The sequence below is a fragment of the Denticeps clupeoides genome, chromosome 20 (genome assembly GCF_900700375.1).
Source record: "Denticeps clupeoides chromosome 20, fDenClu1.1, whole genome shotgun sequence".
In the NCBI taxonomy this organism is placed as follows: Eukaryota; Metazoa; Chordata; class Actinopteri; order Clupeiformes; family Denticipitidae; genus Denticeps; species Denticeps clupeoides.
The window spans coordinates 8,388,683-8,413,280 of record NC_041726.1 but is presented as its reverse complement, the minus strand read 5'-3'; the positions used below and the strand labels follow the sequence as shown (position 1 = coordinate 8,413,280).

The following is a 24,598-nucleotide window of genomic DNA, read 5'->3' as shown; positions in this document are numbered from 1 at the left end:
ACATACCATATAAGGCATAAAGACAGCCGGACACTCTGATTGGTTCGTTGTAATGCATGGGGAGTAAAGAGGAGTGGGGGTGGGGAGACGTGGTGTGCGTGTGGCATATGTGTGTTTGTGTACGGTGGAGCAGAATGCACATGCAGCCACGCATTCATCCACAGATCCGCTGATACAAAGAAATAAGCACAAGAATTATGTTTTGCAGAGTGTATTATATTACTATTATATACTGATAAAATAATATACAACATAAGGTCAGATAAGATAAGATCATATCTTATCTGACCTTATGTTGTGTATTATTTTACCAGTAGTAGTAGATTAGACAGCAGAGTAGCAGTAGTAGATTGACACCAGAAGAGATTTTATCTGATTTAGTATATATTATATATACAGTTTTTATTGTCAGAAAACAGCTATGCAGTCTGTGAAGCAAGTTTTTGATCAATGATTAGTGGGTTTACAAGCGCACTGTTGTCTGTAGTTCGTTTTTTGAAATGCACTACAATGAGTAAATAGCGCCCCCCGCAGGGCAACAGTAGGAGTTGCATAGTAAATAGACTCATCATAAAGCATCAAGTTACGTCTCTGCTCGCTCCAGTTGCTTCGCTATATTTGCTATATCATATTTGATAATTTGTATAATCGGTTGTCACTCTTGGAAGAACATTCCATGTTCAACGCCACAATGCCGAATTCACTGGTAAATAAATAAGCCCACCCGTAATCAATATTTAATATCGCCGTGCCATATTAACCCCTCCCTCTCCCATAATATAATACTACACCTATAGAAACCAAGATATTCCAGATGACTTCTGAGTTATTCATGATCTAGTGGACCCATTTCCACTAGGTTGTCTGGTGGAGGGACGTGCTCTGGGGTGGGTGTGGCACCAGGTGGGGCCCAGCCCTGTTCTGCAGATGATGAATAATAGAGTCTGAGCAGGTGGCCAATGGGAGACACTCCCAGGAACCGGTGCAGGAACACGTCAGATCCCATTTCACCACCGACTGGACACACTGGACTGAACTACAGCGTGGTCAGTTCACGGATAAATTCTTCGGTCCGTTACAGTATAAAAGTAGGATCCTTCATTCTACAGGAACATATCCTCTTAATGACTGGATAGTTAGTATATCACATGATCATTTTGGTTATTATAGCAGAAGTGCTTTTTGGTGCAGGGGAGAATTAAAGTCCTGATTTTGAGTGATTGGAATGCCAAAATAAAAGTACTGCATTTAGATTATCTAAAATTCTAAAACACACCAGAATAATTCAATTTGAACAAATTGCTGTAAAACTTGTAGATTTCTTGAGGAACTGAAAGATTATTTCTTCCTCAAATGGTTCTGCATTTCATATTTGTAAAAATATCTATTTAAAAATAAATAAATAAATAAAAGTATTAACTCACTGGAAAACCTGAAACCCATAAAATAACTTGAAGCATATTTCATGTTTATTTTATTTTTTTTTTTGTTTTGTTCAAAAATGTTCTTCTGAGGTTTACAGCACAAAACTCACCACAGCCAAGGATCAAACAAACAGGGCCCAAACTTCCTATCATTAGTTAACCAAACCAAAAAAAAAATCTATGTACATACTGCAAACAGATTAAAATACATTTTTTAAAAAAGTTTCCATAATCTGACAAAAGCAAGAGGAAAAAAAAAAAAAAAAAAAAAAAAAAGACCCCAGGACCAGACCCCTGAGAGAAAGCAGACCTACATCTGTTAAGTTGAGCAGCAGCCTGTGGAAAAGACCACCGGTTCCTTTACTGGTCACGTTCTGTCTTAGGAACCACATACCAGGAGGTTGCTCAAGTTCTTGGCCAGAGAACATGATGGAGATGACTTTTGTATTAACTTTATGGAAGCTTGATTTTGTTCATGAAAAGGGGTGTGGATTAAAGAGAACTCCAGAACCTCCTGGAATGAGGTTCTCCTGGACCAAAACCTGACTAGTCGATGACCATGGTCCGCTCTCGAGCAGTTTGTGGCCTGGCATAGCCTCACTGTTATTGCTGGATGAACTCTGATTGGCTGTCAGAGCATGTATGCTAAGCTCCACAGCGCCACCCAGCTGCTGCTCGGCAACACGCACACACACACACAAAAAAATGTTCTCTATGCGGCTGACCTAAGAGATAAGAGTGTTCTAGACTTCATGGAAACCCTTATGTACAAAATAAAACAAAAACAAAGCATGGGGTGAACGTGGCGTCACTGAAAGACCCCAGGATGCTGCTGTGTACGCAAAGGGGACGATGGCCGGAGGAAGGATTTGGGCGTGGAGCTTCTGGGACAGAAGTCTCTGGAAGGTTGGACTAATCTAGACTACAGATGCAAATTTTCTTCAGGGATCACATCTTGCCGCATTTGACCAACCCTCTCAGCCCTGACCCCACATACAATATTTCAGGGGTCGGGACGATACAGCTGGAATGGCTATAAATGGATTTGTATTGTATAGAATTTTGTTTTATAATATATAGATTCATAAATTTATATCAAAAAAAATTCTGGCTCTACCTTGAAATCTATAGTACAAAGGAATCAAATATGCAAGACCATGCCCTCTTTTCAGGCTGAACTACTCATCATCTTCGTCATCCTCTCCCTCATCCTCAGCGTCCCTCTTCCTCTTCTCCCCTCGCACTCCGGCCTCCTCTGTATGACACAGGCAACACTTTTTTAAAAAGCCTGAATTCCAAACACACACAGCTTTTCATTTCAGACCATATCACAAATAAGAGATGAAATGTAAGAATTTGTCAGGCTAATTTCAGACCACGTATTAAAAGTGAATCAATTTACATTTATGCCATTTATCAGACGCCCTTATTTAGAGCCTCTTACAATCGGTAGTGACAGGCACATTGACAATGGTAGTAGGTGGGGTTTGAAGGTGGCCTTCTGTGACCTAGTGTCAATCCCACTAGGCTTCTAACACCCCTTCCCAAAACAATTTGCCATACATTATAAATTGCATTAATTCTACATTTTTTTACATTCTGAACCCCTCTCACACAAATATCATTTCTATATGGATTTCTGAAATGGTTCAAATTCTCTTGAGAAGCTAAAGTGACGGGAAATCAACAGGCTGCTTTCCCCCTCGTGGCGACGGTCTTTGGTGTTTAATCAATACCCTCCCAACCAAGATCCAGACGATCAATAACGGTCTACTCTACTCACCCTCCTCCACCTCTTCCTCCTCAACATAGTCATCGTCTTCCTCCTCGTCCTGATGAGAAGATTAGGTATTTTCTAATCATGTTACTTGTGTGTTTAAACTGTGGGTGCAATGAACAAAAATTCTGACCTGTAGCCCCTTTTTCATTAAATAGGACAGGCCAACCTCCTCTGCTCCTTCTGAACCTTCTTCCTCCTCGTCATCTTCATCATCTTCATCCTCGTACTCTCCAAGAGGACCAGCTCCTTCATCTCCCTCATCCTCCTCATCTAGATAAAAAGCGTTTCTGGTCAGTTGAGCGTCCACCTTATTCGTTAAAAGAAAATGGTCCTTTAAAGTGATGATTCGATGAGGGCGGCACAAACCCACCGTCTGCCTCGGAGTCGGGGGCCTCGTTGTCCTCGGCATCGAAGCCATCAAGGTAAGTGACCTGCGGCAGCAGCTCAAACACGCTTTCCCTGTAGTCCTCCAGCGAGGTGATCTCGCAGTTAAACAGGTCCAGGCTGTTCAGGCTCTTCAGGTTTTGCTGTTAAATTTTCCACCCAGGGCACGGAATAATATATATTTTTTAATAATTAAAAAATAAGAGCCTTTTGTAAACTGTATAATTTAATAATCTAAAGTTCAACTCATCATCTCTCCTGAACCTGGTGCTACATGTAACTTTTAAACAAACTTACATACCGACAAAGAAAAAACGGACACATTGAGTGCAAAGTTTAATTTCGAGCTGGAATCTCACCAGAGCCTCAATGGTGCTCAGCTCCTTGATCTTGTTCCCACTAAGGTTCAGGTAGGTCAAGTTGGCACATTTCTCAGACAGGGTCTCCAGGCCGCCCGAGATGCTGTTGTCACTCAGCTCCAGCTGCGGAGGGACGTGAAGCAAATTACGCTCACAATGCCACACCAGCGGGGCCGCGACCTCAGCAGGGGACTCACCTTGCGGAGTTTGGGCAGCGAGGGCAGCTTGGACAGGGAGGTCAGGCCCACGTTGACCATGCTGAGGAACTCCAGCTCCTTAAAGTCGTCAGTCAGACCTTCCACGTCTCCGCAGCTGGAGCGGCAGTTGTCCACCACCAGCTCTGCCACCTGAGGGACGCAGTAAACACTCAAAGAGTCACATAATTACCCAATATTAATCACATTATCACAGTAAATATTCTCCCTTCCTGTAAAGCCTATGAACCAGAACACCAAGTCCCAGGTTCAAAACCAACTTACCACCATTGTGTCCCTGAGCAAGACACTTAACCCTGAGTGTCTCCAGGGGGACTGTCCCTGTAACTAATGATTGTAAGGCGCTCTGGATAAAGGCGTATGACAAATGCCTTAATCATAAATGTAATTGGGGTTGTATGACAACAAAAAGATGAATATTTGTCAGAAAACTGTAAATAATTGCAAAAGCGTTACAGCCTAGAGGTCAACACGCTCCATTTGACCCCCAACGACAAGAGCGTGACCACCACCAAGCAGGGGGAGGGGTTTAAAGCGTGTGCACGTACTACAAATAAAACGTAAATAAAGATGCCTTGGGCCGGGCTTGCGAAAGATGGGCGGGGCCGAGGAGGGCTGGGCGGAAGTCGTTTGGCTTTATGATAATCCAACGACAGGGGGCGGGGCTCCAGCCCTCTCACCATCTGTCACGGTCCCTCAGCGCTGGAGGAGCTCGGACTGCGCTAAATTTTTAATGTTGAAGAGGAAACAAGAGCAAAAACTGTTTAAAACGACGAACGACGACTTTTGATAATCGAGGCGATTCGCTTTTTGGCTCGTTATTGACGCGACAGAACGCCTTTCCGCCCCAGCTCCAGCCTGGAGGACGGAAGGAGCGGGTTGCCACGACCGCTGATTCAAAGCCACGCTTGCGCCATCGATTTATTTTCGCCCGTGAATAATTGGCAACATTTGGCTAGCGGCGTTTAGCGGCTTATTCGCTTACAGTGGCCCACCAATAGAAACACAGCATGACCGAGGTCGAGTTGTAACGTGCCCCCGCCCACAGACCAAGCCACGCCTATGTCATGTTATTAATCGCCCTATACACTTTTCTGTCCATTAAATGTGATGGGATTGTGTTTTTAATTCGGTCATAAACAAGCCTGTATCGGGAACTCGAATTGTCGCTCGTTACAAGCTTTTAATGTGATACGTTTGCACACAACTGGAACAAACTGTTTTCGGGGCCTTTGGCTCTCTCGTCGGGCCAGATCTGGCAACCCCAGGACGGCGTGTCCATAACACAGCGGCCGAATGAAGGAAGAAGACGCGACTCCCCTTGCTTGGTTATTACGGGGCGCGTCGGGCGCTGTGGGTCCCCCGACGGCCTCAGAGCCGAACCGGGGGGATTAAAAAAACATATCAAAACACATCCGCGACAGGAACGGGATCCGCGCTAAAAACAACCGACTTCAGAAGTAAAGCTGACGATAAAAACGCAAAATTCCCCTGACTGCAGGGTGCATTAAATATTTTTCTATATTTCTAACTTGCATTAAATACGCATTAGTTAAATTAATGCGACGCAGGGCTTGTTATTTTTTTATGTCGACATCAACTCCGGACCTTCATCAAGACGCACCGACCCCCGGAGGACGAGCAGTGGGACACCGGACAGCGCACTTCACCCGGGGCCGCTTATTTAAGGTGGACCCGTTCGACCCGGTCCAACACACCGGCGGTCCGACCCGGCGAGCACGTGCGAGCAGGCGGCCCAAATCCGGTCCGATCGGGCTGACGGCGTGTCGCCTTTCCCAGAACGAAATAAATAAATAAACGTCGCCGCGACTTTACCTCCTGCGGGGTCCTGTTCCTCAGCTCCAAGCTGATGCGCTTCTTCATCTCCATGATTATTTTAATATTAACAATAAATAGATAGAAAGTTTTCTTTTAAAAGATTAAAAAGGTAGTGGCGGTTTTTTAAAAATGATAATAATACTAAGTGTAAAAAAATTGCCGAAACTCCAGCGCTGGGACTCGCGGCTCAGCTTTCTTCAATGGCTGCACTTCCAAAACTGATTCTCCATGATACTCCGCACCCAACCCCCTCTCTGGAGTCCCGCCCTCCTGCGCGCTGATTGGCTGAGCTTGATTTTCGGCCTCACGACTGCAGGGTGGCCCTGTCGTTCAAACGGATAAGGTTCATTAGCATAAGCGCCCCCGACGCCGCCGCTGATTGGAGAGAATTACGCGCGCAGTAAATCGCGGTTGGCCGCCACGGGCGTCCGTCGACGGCTTTTGAACCATAGTCCCGGCCCTCCTTCGCGCTCATTGGCGGCCACCGCCGGGATCCGCGGTTCGTGGCAAGCCCACTAATTCTCCCCCACTCTACGGACGGGCTGTAACTTGGTGGGTTTAAGGTCAAGTAATGTTAACAAGGCCGAGGGGCGTGCGGCGTGGCCCCGAGCCAGTCCGACGTACGAGGCATAAGCGAAGCGATGCGACGCGTTTCGCGTCGAATTGAGCCGAGGCGCATTCGACACAGAGCCGCTCAGCTTCGAATAAAATGGCTGACCGCGAAGCGACAACACGCTTCCAGCTTAGGAGACGAAGCGACCTGCGCCATCTGCGCGCCTTCTAAACGCTGTTTATAGGCGGACGTCCTGTGCGCCCGGCACTTGGTTGCCAGGTTGGCGACTCTGACGCCTTTGTCGAGTAAACAACGGGTGTGGCTTCGTACTTGGGAAAAAAAACCTCCAATATCAAATTATTAAATCAATGTACACACGGCAGCTTTTACGTGCGGGACTGGGAATGTAAAATCCAGTCTTGTCAGTGGGGGGCTGCGTTCCCGGTATTATTTGCGGTTTTTATTGGTGGACATGGCAACACGCAGATGCTGAGCTGGGAGCTTTTCCACGCACGCAAGCACACACTTCTTATGTTAGGTTATATTATATTTCAGAGTGGCTTTCACTTTATCTTCTACAGGTTTTAACTTATAAGTTATATACAAGTGGCTATTGAGGACGTTTATGGTGGGGAGATGAACCTGGAGGAGCTCATCTACTATATTGTACAGAAACGAATTACATTTTTTTTTACGTCCCCAACCGTAAATATTTCGGCTATAGACGCTCATGGGTCAGGGGATATCTGGAAATTTCAATAAAAGCATTTCCAGACAGGGAATTTGATCATTTTTCTGTGCCAAGTCAGGGAATTTTGTTTATTGCATATAGTGCAACACCCTTACACTTGCTAACTCACCAAACATGCCAGACAAGTGTAAATTTCAAGATATTTGGCTTGAAAATGAAGAATTTAAGGACTGGCTCACCTATAGTGATTAAATAAAAGATGCATGTAGAGGATGTCAGTGATGCAGTTGAGGTTTTGGATCCGTTTAACACGCCAAACTGTCGATATTCAACAACAATGATGTAAATGCAGTTTTGAATTCTATAACAAGACATTCTATTGTACATTTCTTCATACCGGAAGTCATGGAAATTCTGCTTTTTGCTCTGCGAAAGTCATTGAAAGAGTCAAGGAATTTTAAGTCTAACTTAGAGTGGGGACTCTAAAGTATGAAACTCAAATAGTAAAAGTGTTAATAATGTTGATGTTGATATGTAGAGATGTGGTAGAAGAACGGGGTGTCGGTCTCTCCCAACTCTGTAAATTAATGAATGATCGCCTACAAGCAAAAGTCTACAGATGGAGAACACGGTCTCTTTCTCAGACACCAGACAACTACCGACCATCAATCAAACTTATAACTCAAAGTTGCCTTAGGGTGGCGCTATGGGAGCACTACAGGATACTAAACAATGTACAATACTCGCCTTTACATTACTCTTATGAACAGCTGCAATGCAAACAGTAAAAAAAGTCCCAGCTTAAAGTAAGCGACTAGTTATCATTTATCCTACTTATATTCAAACATGAAGTGTATAAAATGTATTTTACCACTTGGACAATGATGTCAACTCGCATGGGCGATAAATGATAAAAGAAGTTTTTTTTTTTTTTTTTAAGAACACCCAGAAAGTACAATTTGATGGGAGATGCAGCTCTCTAATTTCCAGTTGATTAAGAATTAGCGAACCTGGAGTTCTGGACCTGAGGCTGCGACTCAAGATCCACCCACCAGAGGGCATCCAGCACCCACGAGGTTCTAATGCAGGAAAATGGGATGAGTCTCAGTAAAATGAGAAGTCCGGGCTCGAACCTTTCTATACTCTTGAACTAGGTAAATAACCTTGACCTTCCACCTGATTCTGGGGTCCAAACGACTCTCCTGATGATCGGATGAAGACTTCTGGAAATGGGGGCTTTATCCTGGGTCTGGGAGAACGTTGAGAATGCCTGTGAAGTTGACCCCTTATAGCCCCCCAGCCCTGCTGTTGTCACTCTGCTCCCCTTCCTGCCCTCCTTTGTTCAGTAGCCGGAGGGGTGGGGTGGGAGGTTTGAGGAACAATGGCCACACAATGAGGAATAGTAACGGTAGAGAACTCGGCCCCGCGGCCCCCCTGGGGTTGGCTGATGCTTTTCTAATTGCCGTTGATTGGGGGGCTGCGTTAACAGGATGAATTGGGGGTCTTGCCCGCTCAGCGGGGACACTTGTTGACTGAATTGCTGCAGAGACCGAATGACCAATGAGAGGCGAGATCGAACCGATTTGAACAGACCTGCACTGATTGCTCTTCTTTTTCATTCTAAATGAAGAACCTGCAATAGTCATGGTGTCTACCAATCACCCCCTTCCGAGAACGTTACGAAACATCAGTAAAGAGGTTGACATCATAGGTGGTCTTCCCTGCTCACACCACAGGAATCGAGTTATGTGACATTGTTGGTTGAATAAAACCGTCACAGAATCCACTGGGCTGATAAAGACTGTGCTTTATTATTAAATTTGATTTTTATTGTTTCTCTGTAACACAGATGATTTAATCATCCAATCTCAAGATCATGACTTGTTTTCCTCATTTTCTTAAGTAATTTTCTCAAGATAATGTTTCTTGAGATCATTGTTATCTCCAGATCATGACTTTTTTTGCGATCTCAAAAATACAGTTTTCTTGAGATCACAAATTAGGTTGATATTTGAAGTTATATAAATGGTTTGAATGGATTTGCTCTGTTGCAGTTTCAGTTTTATTTTAATCAGGGTATGACACGAACATATTTGTGGACGTCATTTCAGAAGAAAAATGACATCTGTTCTGCAACATCAGAAACTTCACAATATTTTTTTCTTGAGATCTCTGATTTCTTGATACATATTGTAATATTTACATTTACATTTACAGCATTTATCAGACGCCCTTATCCAGAGCGACTTACAATCAGCAGTTACAGGGACAGTCCCCCCCTGGAGCAATTTAGGGTTAAGTGTCTTGCTCAGGGACACAATGGTAGTAAGTGGGATTCGAACCCGGGTCTTCTAGTTCATAGGCGAGTGTGTTACCCACTAGGCTTCTACCACCCACGTAGTAGTAATATTGTGCTGATGCTGTGTGTTAAGTAAAACCGTGACAGATGCTGACTCAACGTTCTCTACAGTGCAGAGTGCAGTACAACACCTCACATTATCATTACACCACAGCTTCATCAGGAGGGGATGAGGATGATGATGGTTGGGGTAACGGCCAAACCAAGTCATTAGTTCAACAGGAGATTCTAGAATATTCACTCTGGCCAGCTCCACTATCAGTGGGGGGCTTCATAACAACAGCACAGGCGCTGAGGTCTTCCTGAAACAGGAGGGAGGCATCCATGTGTGTGTTTGTGTGTGTGTGCTTGAGAAAAGTGTTAAGAAGAAATTATTCTTTTCCAAACACCATACCTGGATATGTTTGTCAGGTTTGGATACGTTTTAAACGATGGAGGATTTCATGCCGATAGCTAAAGTCTTATCTGGGTTTCTGCAGGAATATAATTTTTCTGTTCGGAAGAGGGCCAGTGTACGAATGAGTGGAAAAGGCTGTTTTCCCTCAGAATTCCGGTCACTCCTTGTAAAACAGCATGTGCCGCGACTCCTACACGCGTCTCTGGTTCTGAGGTAATGCTGAGACGCTGACCAGACCAGTGAACATGGAGAACCGGCCACCGACCCCCTTCACTCAAGTCCTGTATTCCACATCTGGACGGTGTCACCGCAGCAGCAGTCCAATCGTAGTAAAGTGGGGTTACGGGCCCCACCTTATACACCATTCATTCGGAAACGGTTCTTCGAGTTCTGACAGCCAGAGAACCGACCTCGGGCCAGGACAATTTGTTTGACAGTGACACCAGTACAAACAAGAACTTGCAAAAGGGCCCAAGGACTTGTTGGCTTTTCATTCACTCAGCTCATGAAGATGACGATCACAACAAAGCAGACCTGAAGGTTAAAAAGAGGTGACTCCTTCTAAAAACAATCCGATTCCTCAGACGGGCTTTTTTGTATCAGATTCTTCATAAGAGCCTCAGTCTCCATAGAAAAGGTGCATCCAAACTGCAACCCCCTCACACCAGCCCCTTGGCTCCTACACCGCACTCTCTCCCGCAGGCCAGTGTGGCTGTAATTCATGTAACAGTCAGAAGCCGAGGGCGTTACAAGTTCCTGCAGCCTCTGCAAAACCTGTGGGTCTGCTGATGCTCAGCAGGGATTCCCGGTAGTGTAGAGCTGTTGTTGGTGGAGACCAGTTTATGGAGCTCATGAAGGGGGAACGAGGTACCTCCTTAACACATCTCAACACACTGGATACTGCTCACCATGAGGGCACTATTTAACTTTATTTATATGTCAACATGTTTAGGTTTTTTTGTTTATATATTATATGTATGTATTGTATTAATATCTTAATTAAATATTTATTAGACACCCTTATCCAGATGTAATTAGAAGGTTGCCGGATCGAATCCCGATCTGCCAAGGTGCTACTGAGGTGGCACTAAGCAAAGTACCATCCCCACACACTGCTCCCCGGGTGCCTGTCATGGCTGCCTACTGCTCACAAAGGTGATGGATTAAAAGTAGAGGACACATTTCGTTGTGTGTGCTGTGCTGCAGTGTTTCACAATCACTTCACTTTTTTTTTTACACTAAGTGGGTTTCACTACTACCCATAATGTCTTGTTATCAAGCAAAAGGAATTACACTCATAGAACTAAAATTCCAAAGTTCACTCTCTTATTTGTGCTTCCATGATACAATTTGGGCATTCTGATTGGTCAACTTGTGACTGTTATATTATTGAACACGCCCCTACACTGCAATCTATAGAAACAGGAAAAAAATAACCCCTAATGTCATCATATGATCTCCCTAATGGTGCAATACACATACTATGAACAAACAAGACTAAAATATTGCAAATTACAATGTAAAATATATTAAGTCCATGTGGTATCTTCATATGAGAACTGCAGGACAGATGTTAACCTTCTGACCTCCACATGGACTAGCCCCAAACCAGCAAGGCTAAAAGTGGACCAGGAAGTGGTCAGATCCACCTTTTCCCATGATTCTCAGGGCAGCTGATCTGAGACCAGTACACCAATGGTCTGTGACACCCCAGCCTTTGGGGACATTTTTGGCAGCTTGTCTTGAGGGGACTCTGGGAACTTTATTAATACAGGGTGCTTTATGAATGTAGATATAAGAGGCACTGTGGCTAATAATGGAACAAATGTTTCAACTGTGACAATCATTGTGCATAAAAGGACAGGAGTTTGAGTAACTCTTGGCTGATCTGGGACCAGCCGTGGTCGGCGCTGCTGTTTCCCACATCAGCAGCGAGGCTCTTCCTCTCGGGACAGCGTCCGGGCCAGATCCGGGGCTTCAGCTGGACAACCAGCTCACCACTCAGAATGTAGAATGACACAAGCGATTGCATCAGTAGACAGGAAGCGGCACAATAAAGCTGGAAGTGATGAGGGGTTTCGCACAGGACAGGTGGCTTTAGCTTTTAATCCTGCATAAAACCCAGAGGAACATTCCCGGTTAGATTAATGCCGCTGCAATTCACACCACAGTTACTCTCACATGATGACTTTGAATGACACTGGCTATTAAATTCCATTTGTTTATTCCTATTTGCATTTCAATGATGAAGGAAAATGCACTTCCTCTCCCCACACCCCCCACGTCCCTCCTTCCGTGTTTTCTTTCCCTTCTGTATGGCCTTTCCTGCCGCTGTTCCTGTATGGCGTTTCGGGGAGAATGAGGATATGCAGGTGTCTGGATCTGTGCTTCCAGCTGCTGTCCCATGTCCTTCTGCAGGAGGTGAACTTCTTCAGCGCTTCTTATCCCCGGTTCTCCAGTCGCTGTTCCACGACTAACGGAAGTGACGCGTAGGGCTTGAGAGCATATCAAAATCAATCTATGAATGGAGGTGTGGTCTTTCTGGAAGAGACCACGTCCACCGGCATGGAAGCAAGAATAAAGTGACCTGCAACGACACCAACGATGCATCTTGCTTCCTTTTTTCTTTCCTTTGTCTCTCTGTGGGTTGTAGTTTTGTGTGGTTGGGGTTTTTTTTTTTGGATCTGCCGTGGACAGCGTGATTAGCCCGCGGGTGGACGGGTCTCCAGACTACAGAAGTGCTTTGTTAAAGCCTGTTCGGCTCTTGACCTCTTGGTTGATGACAGGACTGGCTCTTATCGGACTGGTCATCACTGCATACCAGCAGAGTCACACACAACTGTGTGTATGTGTGTGTGTGTGTGTGATCGTGGCATGTCTGGTTGCATAAAGACAGGCGATTGTATCCTGGGATAAAAGGAATCTGTGACATTATCTCATCGCTCATAGGGGAAGGGCTGACAGGCATTCATCCCATTATACCCATTCAGACCAGAGACACCCCTGAGCAGTAGAAAACCTCGCCCCCCTCACCCACTGAGGACAGAGACCGCCCGGCGTGAAGAAACCCAATCAAACACAACAGAACAAAACTGATCCTCCCAGAATCTTGCGCTGCAAACCCTTATCAGCAACCACAGAGGACACAGGACTAAAACCCCACTTACTACCACTGTGTCCCTGAGACACTAAACCCTGAGTGTCTTCAGGTGGTCTGTCCCTGTAACTACTGATTGTAAGGTGCTCTGGATGAGGGTGTCTGATGAATGCTGTAAATGTAAAGGTTCAGCATCATCATCACCAGCACACCCCATCCCTTCTCCTAGAGCCCCGCCCATATGATAGAGATGTGAGGAGCCCATGGCGAAACACGCACACGGAAAAACTGGGCCTGGACACGCGCCCAGATTCCACACACACGCTGCAAGATAAACTGTGGTGAGTGGAGTGCGTGTGTGTTGCATCATATCCTACAAAGGAAAGGGCTACAGGGAGTGAGAAGGACATTGTGTGTATGTGTGTGTGTGTGTTGTGTGTGTGTTCCCTGCTCCCATCACTCCCCTGGATGTTCTCTGGTTCTCACGTCCCCCCTACCCCCCCTGTCAGGAGCCCACGCTCTGCTTTCTGTGGGAGAGAGAGTGCATCCAGCCCCCCAAGGGAGACACACAAACACACGCACATGCACACTTACATGTACAGTATATAAATATAGCACCAGTATATGCTGTTAATCAGGAAATGTAGTGTACAGAGGAGAAACACAGATCTAATCACACACACACACACACACACACACACACACACACACACACACACACACACACAAAGTACATAGACACTCATCGCGACACACAAATGTCCAAGAAACACGCACAGAGCTGAAATACTGTACCACACATAGAGAGTACATTTTTGTTTTAGTGTTGATGACAGCTGACAAAAAAAAAAAAGTAACTCCAAAATCTCCAATTATTAGAGGATTCGGCACTCCTGAAAAGTATCTTCATTCACACGGCGAAATGGTTGGTAAGAGCACCGATGCACCGGCCCTGAGAAATTTGTTGGGTTCTAACTGCTCTTTATCGTCGGAGCGGTCAGAGTCTCAGTCCCCGGCGCGATGTTGGAGATTACCAGCTGCTCTATAAAAAGAGCTGCATGTCGCGCCAAAGACCCCAGAACCAGAGAGTGAAGGGTGGGGAGATTAGGACAGAGTCCAGCGATGATGAAGTTCACACGGAACCAGCCATTTCGATGGAGGGTTTATGGGTTCTGACCTGCACCACAAACAGAACCGTCCAGGTATGGAGGGGAACAGAGGGAACGAGTAGAATCAAAGACTCTTAACGACCTCCAACACCTCAGTTCACACACGCACACACACACACACACACACACACACTCGTCCTTCACTGAGGAACCTATATCCTTGGTGGGGGGAGAAATGGAGACTGCAGGAAAAGTCATGAAGAGAGGCTCTGTGAGAGGCAATGCTCCCCCCTACGAAGAGCAGAGCTCAGAAACATCTGGAGACATGGACCCTCCCCCTTATACTGATTATTGGAAACACATTTTATTTTTAAGAAAAAGAGCCGTGGGACAGTAAGGGGACAGAAGAAGAAGTGAGTGTCACAGTTTACTAAATATAACTGGGCGAAACATCCCCAACATCCTGTTCTTCAGTTGTAAGACACTCCTGACCTCCGACCCCAGAGGAGTCTGAACCACGTTGTAACCACTGACAATAGACCAGGCACAATCCCCATAATGCCCGACACTGATCCAGAATCAGCTACACTGGCCTCACTTTGTCCAGATTTTGACCATCTCCCATGATCCCAGATCAGCTTAAAGAAATTCATACAGAGTGGAGGCGGGGTATCCACCTCTCTCCTCCCTCTCGGTCCCTCATTCTCTCCCCCTCTCACACCCTCTCGGCACAGCCATTCAGAGCCTGGCTGTGGATGATAACACACACACATGCACACTCACACACACAGTCTCTCTCTGAGGAGCAGGATGCTGTGTGTTCTGATGCTCCAGCTGGCCGCCGCTCTGCTGCTGCCTCTCTGCTGCGGTGAGTAAAACACACAGCTGTGTGTCAGGGTGTGTCTGAGGGTCATTGTAGTCATGGATTGACAGGAAAGTGTGTGTTGAAATTTTTATATTGTGTGTGTGTATGTGTGATTGCATGGGGTCATAAAAAGAAAATTAATTAGTTCATCTAAGGTCAGCAGACAGAGTTTACTGTTTGTGTGTGTGTGTGTGTGTGTGTGTGTGTGTGTGTGTGTGTGTGTGTGTGGTTTTGCATGTGTACATTTTTCCAAGTTACAACATCTGGACAGAAACACAGACAGCCTCAGAGAGAGATTCTCAGATTTCCCCACAAAGATCAAACATGGAAAATTCTCAAATGGTGTGTGTGTGTGTGTGTGTGTGTGTTTCTTGGCCAGATTTGTGTGACTGATTTTGTTTCTGATGTGTGTCGGTTGGCCTGATTATATGGGTCAGAGGTCATTGTTACCCTTGCTGCCCACTGTAGCACTGTCCGTCTTGTCGGATCTCATCAGTTCTCCGGTTCCTCCTTCTGAGGGTCATACAGAGGAAAGAAGGTGGAGAAGAACTGGACCAGGAAGTCCACAATAGGGTGGTAGGGTATATATAGGGTAACACACTCGCCTGTGAACCAGAAGACCCGGGTTCAAATCCCGCCTACTGTCGCTCCTAGGGGGGACTGTCCCTGTATCTACTTGTTGTAAGTCGCTCTGGATAACGGTGTTAGATTAATGCTGTAAATGTAACTGGATGTTTGTTGTTCTGGATGTGTGTGTCACTGGCTACTTACACAGAGTTAAAGTACTTTTGTGTGCAGGGCCGACAATCCTGCTTGTTGATGATTGGTCACAGATACTACATATTCTACAGCAGCAGTGCAACAAATTTAAAGGTCTCCTACTATGAAAATGTCACTTTGTGAGATTATTTAACATTAATATGAGTTCCCTGGCCTGTCTATGGTCCTGCGGTGGCTAGAAATGGCGATATGTATAAAGAGTGTTTTGGCCATTCAGAGAGAGCAGCAGCTCAGACGGTCGGATCTGGAATTTGTCCCCTTATGTTGTCATAAGGGGAAAGGTTACCTCCCCTTTCTCATGCTTTGTCCGTTCAGAGAATTTCACACCCCTCCCCTAAAAAAGTAGCTCCATGGACCATTTTGGCTTCCAAATGTGCGAAGCACTCCAATTGCTTGTAAAATGAGCAAAAATGTGTGTGTTATTTCTGTCACACGAGACATTAAATCTTTTTCTGGAAAAATGCTGACACGACTTCCTGGTTGGTGAATGGTGTTGATGATGTAATTTCGTGAATGCCCCCTCAGCTTTTATAGGCTGCTCTCTTCCTCAAACCACGATTTCTCTGCCTCTCTCTGCCTCATAATTCTGCACCAAGGCTAAGACTTTAAATACAGTATAAGGGGACCACTAAGAATTAAGTAAAAACAAAATATACAATTTTCATAATAGGGGACCTAATATGAAGAAAAACAAACTCCTTCAAAGAAAAAGAACTTTGGTTCCAGGAAATATATGCCACAGAACGTGTGATATGGAACACCATAGAATCCTGTGAATAAAATAAATAAAATAGTGTTATTTATAGTGCTTTTTTTCACGTAGGCCAGACTCTGGGGACGTTCTGTTGCAATAATGGATACAGTTCCCACGTCAGACAGACACACTGCAGGTACCACAGTGGAATAAACAGAGACAGAGAAACGTTTACGGAATCACTGTTTACTGGCTCAGGTTCAGGTGGCTTTTTCCCATGGGAAGCCAGAGTGTTGCAGGTCTTTCAGACAATGCAGTGAACACCGTGATTATTTCCGAGGGATGAGACTTCATTCCCGGCAGAAGGCCTGTAGGACAGGACTGGGGGAAGAGTCTTGTTGGACAGACGGTTCTGATAATTCGGAACAGAACTGTGCTGACCACTTTTATTTTAGCGGCTGGATGAGACATCGGAATGCCTGGAGTGGCTCGGGGGTGGATTTTTTTCCTTTATTTTCAGTATCTATTTCCCTTGTTGTAGTGAATTACACAAAGCCATATTGTTGGAAAATTCATATAATTCATATTTAGAAAAGCGTCAGTCTTTTCATAATTCATTGTAAGATGTGCATTATAATCTACTTCATAGTATCTTATAGTGACTTATGACAAAGTATACTTCAACTAACCTATAGAATGCCACTTAAAATGGGTACATAATCTCATAACACAGTTTTCAGACCTCTTTTTAAAAAAGGAAACCATGACACATACAGTATGCTCAAATATCCATTTTCATATTACATTATATTACATTACACTGTATCAGAAAATGTCTTTGAGCATACTTGTCTTCTGTGCCTTCCTAATAATCACAACCATTTACAATTCACTTCAAGATGCCATGAAATGCGTTATAATGCATTATGCATGGCACATAATGCCTTTTACATATTCACAAGGGCATTCGTTGAAGGAGTTACCAGATGTTCCAGTGTGGAGAACCTATATCAACCTGTCAACAAATCCATGCATAAGCAGATTCAAAACCCAGGCTGTTCCCAGATCATAGCTGAGAGTCCAGTAGAAGTGTGTGATTTTGCACAGAATTCCCAGAATTCCCTCAGGATCCCCGGCCGGGTCAGAGCTCACCGCCGTCCTGCTGCACCCACTGCACTGCAGGCTTTGACAAACGGCCAGAGGCAAATAAATAAACGAGGAGCGTGGCAACCCCACATATATCTCATGACACACTAGTCTTTGGGAAAGTCTGAGTTAGTGTGGTTGGAGGTAAAGACAATAAGAACCCACCCACATCCCCACAGCTGCAGCCACTCCCTCAAAAAGCATTTTAAACAATTAAGGTGCCAGATAAAACTGTGTGTGTGTATATAAGATGAAGACCCATCAGAACATGTATAATCTTATCACAGCGTCAGATTCACATAGAAGCTAAATAAATGCTCAACATCCTCAAATCTAAAATAATAACCTACACCACGTGAAAAGTGATTATGATACACTGCAGCAGAGCACACGATGACACAACAAAATGTGTCCTCTGCTTTTAACCATCACCCTTGGTGAGCAGTGGGCAGCCATGACAGGCGCCCGGGGAGCAGTGTGTGGGGATGGTACTTTGCTCAGTGGCACCTCGGTGGATTGAGATTCGAACCGGCAACCTTCTGATTACGGGGCCACTTCCTTAACCGCTAGGCCACCATGGTCCCACAAAAATGACATAATCTTTGTGTTTGTGTATGTGTGTGTGTGAGTGTGTTTGAGAGATGAAGACCCAAAACGTGTTCACAGTCGAGCCGCAGAGAAGCAGGAAATAAGTTCAGAACCCAGATGCGGTTTCTTGACTGTTTTATGAGCTGTGACCTGTTACGAGCTTCTTCTCTGACATTAACCAGCTGAACACTCGGGCCGACCCGCAGCCTAAAGGAGACGGTGGGGTTGGATCGGGTTTCCCGACCAAACAGGCTGACCATCCTGATGTCATGTCTTCTTTCCTGGCCTGGGTTCCTGTTGCACATACCTGAGGAGTGTGGGCATGAGTTGGCGCAAACATCATTCAGGTCTTCCAGGAGCCGGGTGCCAAGTTCACCCATGTGATGCCCACGTGTTGCCTGGTAGATTTACGACTGTGTGGAAACAGTGGACTGAGGCTTTTTGAATCGGATTTTGGATCTCTGAGTTCTGATCGCATGCAAATCGTAAGGCATATACTTGGAGTGAGCTACATGTGCGTGTGTACTGTGCGTCGTAAGCTGTAGTGTAGTACCACCAGTGTCTAGGCCGCAAACAAAATAAATTAATACTTGCGTCTGTTGAGTGCAGATCTTGCAACACTGCCCCTATAAGGAATATGGGGCAGGTATTGAATCTCCTTACACATCCTGTTAATTTTTGAATAATGTCTGAGCAAAAAGAAAAACACAAGATACATACGTACATAGTTAACAGCAAGTATATTAATGCCTTAAGGGCCATCCACATGAGAACGCTTTTCTGGAGCATTATCTGAAGTGTTGGTGTCCACACAGAGATGGACGGCCCGAACAATGTTTTAACCCCCTCCACACCTGTAAGTGGTGCTGTAACTCTCCGCGCTCCTTGTTTGGCATCTGGTTCTCCTCCGCGGTGAGTTAAACACGTCCCTGTTCTCCAGCCACGTCTTTTCAGTAGAAATGTGCACCATAGAGAGGATTTCTTTGTCTTCTCTTTCTCTTCCGATTCCCTTCGACCCCTTCACTCCTAATACCTCTTGAACACGTGACCACGGCCATTACCAATTCCAACATGCAGGCTCTCAGCGCTTTAATTCAACTAGTGATTGTGAACATTAGTGAACACGTCCCATGTGCCACATCCCATCAAAGCCACAGGAAAACGCAACTGCTCCTTCTCGGACATTAGTGATTTCTATGCACTTTTTGCACATCTGTGTTTTTCGACAGATCACAGAGGACATCTTCACTTCGTTTTTGAGGGCTGGTTACTATGGGCAACCGGTCGGTGAATAATCGCAAAGAATTGTGTAATTAAAACCACATGTTGACGGCAGCTCTGTCTGCGGGAGGGCGTCTCGCTGTTTTCCTCGAAGGAAGTTTTCTAATGAAGGCGGTAACCCATTCTGACACACCATTTATTTCGTTTGCCTGAACTGATCTATATATACTGCAGAAAAGCAGGTGATCTGTCTCGATGTGTCCCATAGACCAAGGTCCAAGGCCGGGTGAGGTGGTTGGAGTCTCCCGTCTCCGCAGCGACCTGTAACCATGCATCCGTCCCTGTTTTTACATGGTGTGATGTGGGCTGCTCTTAAATTATGAGAGCTGGACTCACAGGAAGAGTCACGGCTGGGTTCCGCATCGCAGAACAAAGCATCGGATGTTTCCTGTCTTCTGTTTTCAAAGAAATGCTCTTCTTCCCCCAGGAGGGCAGGGTGACTTTGACGACTACGACACCACGGTTGGGCCTGAGTATGAATACAACGGCACGATCGAGTATTCCTTCTTTAGTAAGTGCTCCCAGCCCACGACATGTTGTGAACGTCTCACGGTTTGGGTTTTTCTCCAACATTGAGTTTCTCTGACCAGGTAACTCCAGCATCGACGAGCTGGACGACTTCCTCAGTGAGCGTGGAGACACAGGCGATCCGGAAACCTTCACAGAGGCGGATGTCACTGCCAGCAACAAGGAGACCTTCACCAGTGATTCACAGGAGGAGGAACGTCCCCTTCCCACAGACGCGGTACTTCTGGTTCTTACATGTCACCGGTGTCTGCCAAGTTTAGGTTGAAGTCCTGTGGGGGTCTTCCTCTCGATGTAAATTGCGACCATCAAAGTCGGCTCAAGCCTGCATGGAACTCGCTGAAATTGTTTCCAGAAGTCCCACAGAGTTGATGCTTTTGGAAACAGGAAGTGCAGTTAAAAGTTGGAGTTGGTTAAAAAAGAGCTGAGGATCCTGGAGCCTGGATCTCAATGCTTTTGACTCTTCTGAGACCAACTCTTTCTAGACTGAGATACTGTTCCACATGAAAAGCTGAGCGCAGGGTTGCCAGATTGGTGTTTTTATTCTACTTTTCAGGTAAAATATGTCAAGAAAAATGAATTTTTGTAAACAAATGATCCTACGCTATTTCTGTTATTTAAAAAAAAAAGCATCAGACAAAATTCCAGACACTTTGGAGAGGAGACATTTCATTGGTCTGCAATAAATAGACAGTGACGCTCACCAAAAGGATAAGAGAACACTCCTGGAACCACTGGGGTGTAAATAGGTGGGTCTGACAGCAGAAAGACCGGTGTGCACTTGGCCACAGCATTTCCCAACATGCACCATGGGAAATTGTGACCAAAAACACTGAATCTGCTGACAGAGTTGGCAGAGTGTTGGAGTAAAGGGGCCTCTACACTTACTGGACATTTGAAAAACGTGTGTGTTTCTGCATTTACTGTGTGTAAGCCAACAGCGTTTAGCACTTTCTGGTGTTGAAACCGATGCCACAAACACAATCCATTATATTTTTAATAAAGGAGCAGCTTATTCTCCTGGTACAACAAGCATGTTGGTACAACATTGCTTGTTTTTTCCCATGAGTCTGCGCTGCTATGCAACCCTGTTTCACCTGGTTCTGGGTCCTCCTTCTGACTGTGGTGCATTATGGTTTCTGCAGGCCTGCAGGACCGCATCTCCCAGCATGCTGTTCACTCTGGCACTGCTGATTCAGAAGGTGCTCCGCCTTTTATGATCACGATTGTCACAGCACATACTTCAGGTGAGTCTGAAACTCTCTGCGACACACACACCAGAGGCCAAATTCATAGATACAGCAATGCAACAGGGTCGTCAAGTACACAAAAAGCACACAAACACACACACAAATGCATGCCACAGGTCAAATGTATATCCAAATGCACATAAATGCATGCATGCATGCAAACTGGGAAGGGAAAATGCATGAATGCACGCATGCTCCCACGTAGACCCGTGCATGCCGACTGGGGTCATGAGAATATTTTCTTCAAATACACAAATTGTACACTCACACACATACAAACACACAGCTGTCAGTCTGCTCGGGCTCCTGCAGCTGTTGCTTGTGCTGCACACAAATGTAATGCGACGTGTACGGAACAGGCCGACATATTTTCTGCATGAGATCCTCACAGACAGAAGAGATTTTTTTAAAAAAGTGCAGTTCTGCTTTCGTGCCAGGAGGTGGGGCTGATAAACAGCCAAGGATGTACGCCGCTAAGAAAAAAAAAGGCTAACACACGTGCATGTGTCTGCCTGTCTCTCTAGGACCTACATGATAAGAGGAGACTACGCGCACAAACAGATGTGGACAAAGAGGAGCAATGAGTTTCTGCCACGTTCTGAGCCATTGTGCGAACCCACCCACACAAACACACACTCAATATCTCTCTCTCCCTCCTATAGTCACTCAAAATGACACACGGCACAGCGGCCTGAATAACTGCTTCATCAGCCTTTGTTGGGAAAAGACACGATTAGAGACTGCGCTAACTCTCCTGCTGACCGCAGGTCGGGCGCTATTGAATCGACGTTTGGAGTCGGTGCACAGTGAGGCTCCCGAGAACATGCGCCGAGGGGTTAATTAAAACAGGGACGCGGGCTTGGACCGCTATTGTAAAAGGTACCTCTGCATGAAGGGCCCTGAGATCGGCAGCCAGGCCAGCCGGGGAGCCGATCGGCTGACAAGCTCATTTCCTGTTTCTGAGCCACAATCTAAAGCGCTTCGGATACGAGACATGCGCCTCCTTCGTGCAACCGACCATGGGACCCTGCGGATTCACTCGTAGCCTGCTTTCTGTCTCGATTTCAATAAACACACACACAGATATGTTACAAAAAGAGATAGAAGAAGAAAAGCACTTTCCCAGAGAACACCACCCTGCCCTGCCCTGCACACCACTGTTGTTTTTAAAGTCTTATGTTTTATGAACTGTTTATAAATGTGTTATAGCCTGGCTATGAATGTCCTTTATAAAGGGCTTCCAGACAGCCCCAGCACAGATGGTATGCCATTTTATACATTTCTATATTTGAAATAAATATTTTTAATAAAAACAATGTGCTTTTGCCTTATTTTACTTGATGTTTTACAGTATATCTGGCATATTTAAAGACATATCCGACTATACGGGACCTCAATGGCACCTTGGTGGTTCGGGATTCAAACCCACAAATGTGAGACCTGAGATCGTGATATCTGAGTTGCAAACATGGCCAGAAAGGCAATGTGATCATAATTATTTCTGTAGGGCTGTAGTCTGTTAAGAAGTCATCCAAGTAATCAGGGACCAATCCATGTTTGGCTTTGTGTACATAGCCAATGCAGGGAGGACAGAATCAGTGTGACGTGTTCAAATTTCCTTGTTCCAGTCATTATTCTTTTGGCGCCATTTTGAACTCGTTAGAGTTTCCTGAGAGATGATGCCGGGCTTCCAATGCTCTTATAAGTAGAGGGTATTCATGAGGCAGAAAACCTGGTACATGCATAAGACTAAAGACTGTTGCATAGATGAACAAATGCAGTCTGAGGATAGATCACTTTGAATTTATTATGATTTCTACATCCTTGGCAGTTGTACATATGGCGGTAAGAGGACCATCAATGTTGATTGCCAGCTTTAGGACCAAGTGAAAATATTTCAGTTTTAACATGAGGAAGTTGCTGTCCATACACTTTTTAATGTTTTGCTGGATTACAATACAGACGTACTGTAATAATGTTAGTTGAGATAAATAGTTATCTTTTTTTCTAGATGGCAATACAGGCTTAAAAGACAGACTTAAAGACAAAGTGGTCCTGATGTTCAGATTTTCTTCTGTTGTTCAGAAGAAGCTGTCTCCTAATACTCTGAACAATATACGGACTGTTACAACAAATATACTCATGGATTAAAATAAATAAAATGAAATTAAGATACATTTTAAACATTAGTTGTTTTCCCATGAGGCCGTGCTGCTTCTGACAGTGGTGAGTTATGGTTTCTGTAAGCCTGGAAGACCACATCTCCCAGCCTGCTGTTCTCTCTGGCTCTGTTCATTCTGCAGGTGCTCAGATCTGTATGATCACGAGTCAGGTGAGTCTAAAACTCTCACACTAACATGAACACATACAATAAAGGTCAAAAGCATACATTTATTTGTGTACATGAGACCCTCACTTTAAAAAAAAATGTAATTCAGCCTTCGGCCAGCAGGTGGGGATGTGAAATATTTAGTCACTGTGAAAGTGAATTGACTGTCTTTGTGAAACACTGCAGCACAGCACACCATGACACAATGAATCAAAGGCACTGGGGGAACAGTGTGTGGGGACAGTACCTTGATCAAGGGGACCTCAATGGCACCTTGGCCGTTCAGGGATCTCGAACCCGAAACCTTAAAAAATTGCATTACGGGTCGGTTTCCTTACTCGCTAGGCCACCACTACCCCTGACCCTTTCACTAAGGGCACAAGACAGCGACTCAGTAATACCACAGTGGATGTTAAACAGCAGAGAATAATCCTGTGCGTGTGTGTGTGTGTCTAGGATCTATATAACAAGAACGAATGGTGGGCAGAAAAAGTCTTGGAGGAGCAGCGAGTTCCAGATACATTCTGAGCAGCTACAAACGCACACACACCTATAGAAAGTCATAATGACACACGGCATCATGAATAACTACTTTATTATGAAACTAAACAACTAGAGCCTGAGCTTATTCCCCTGCGCTATTGAATCTACTGTCCGGAGAACACGTTCTAATTAAACCTCAGCCGGGGGGGGGGGTTCATTAAAGGGAAACGGGGGGCTTGGACTGATACTGTAAAAAGGTGAGGAAAATATCCAAGCATAAAAGACCCTGGGAACCATAGCAAGGCCAGGGGCGGAGCCTGCAGCTGACAATCTCATTTCCTGTCACAGATCCACAATCTACAGGCTCTCACCTCCTTCCTGCATCCGACCAGGGAACAGGTTGAAGAACCCTGCTGATTCACTTGCAGATACGGCCTAGACCTGATTTCT

The 24,598-nt window shown here is 45.2% G+C and overlaps 1 protein-coding gene across 1 annotated transcript; it reads right to left on the bottom strand.

The window, feature by feature from the left end:
- Positions 1–1,447: 1,447 nt before the first annotated feature.
- Positions 1,448–6,232, bottom strand: anp32e (acidic (leucine-rich) nuclear phosphoprotein 32 family, member E). Its single transcript, XM_028963858.1, has 7 exons — positions 5,999–6,232; positions 4,145–4,294; positions 3,948–4,070; positions 3,575–3,731; positions 3,335–3,474; positions 3,208–3,256; positions 1,448–2,679 (listed from the first exon to the last, which is right to left on the bottom strand). Exons 1-7 carry the CDS (start codon positions 6,050–6,052, stop codon positions 2,603–2,605), a joined length of 750 nt encoding a protein of 249 aa, XP_028819691.1. The 5' UTR covers positions 6,053–6,232; the 3' UTR covers positions 1,448–2,602.
- Between the last annotated feature and the right edge of the window lie 18,366 nt (positions 6,233–24,598).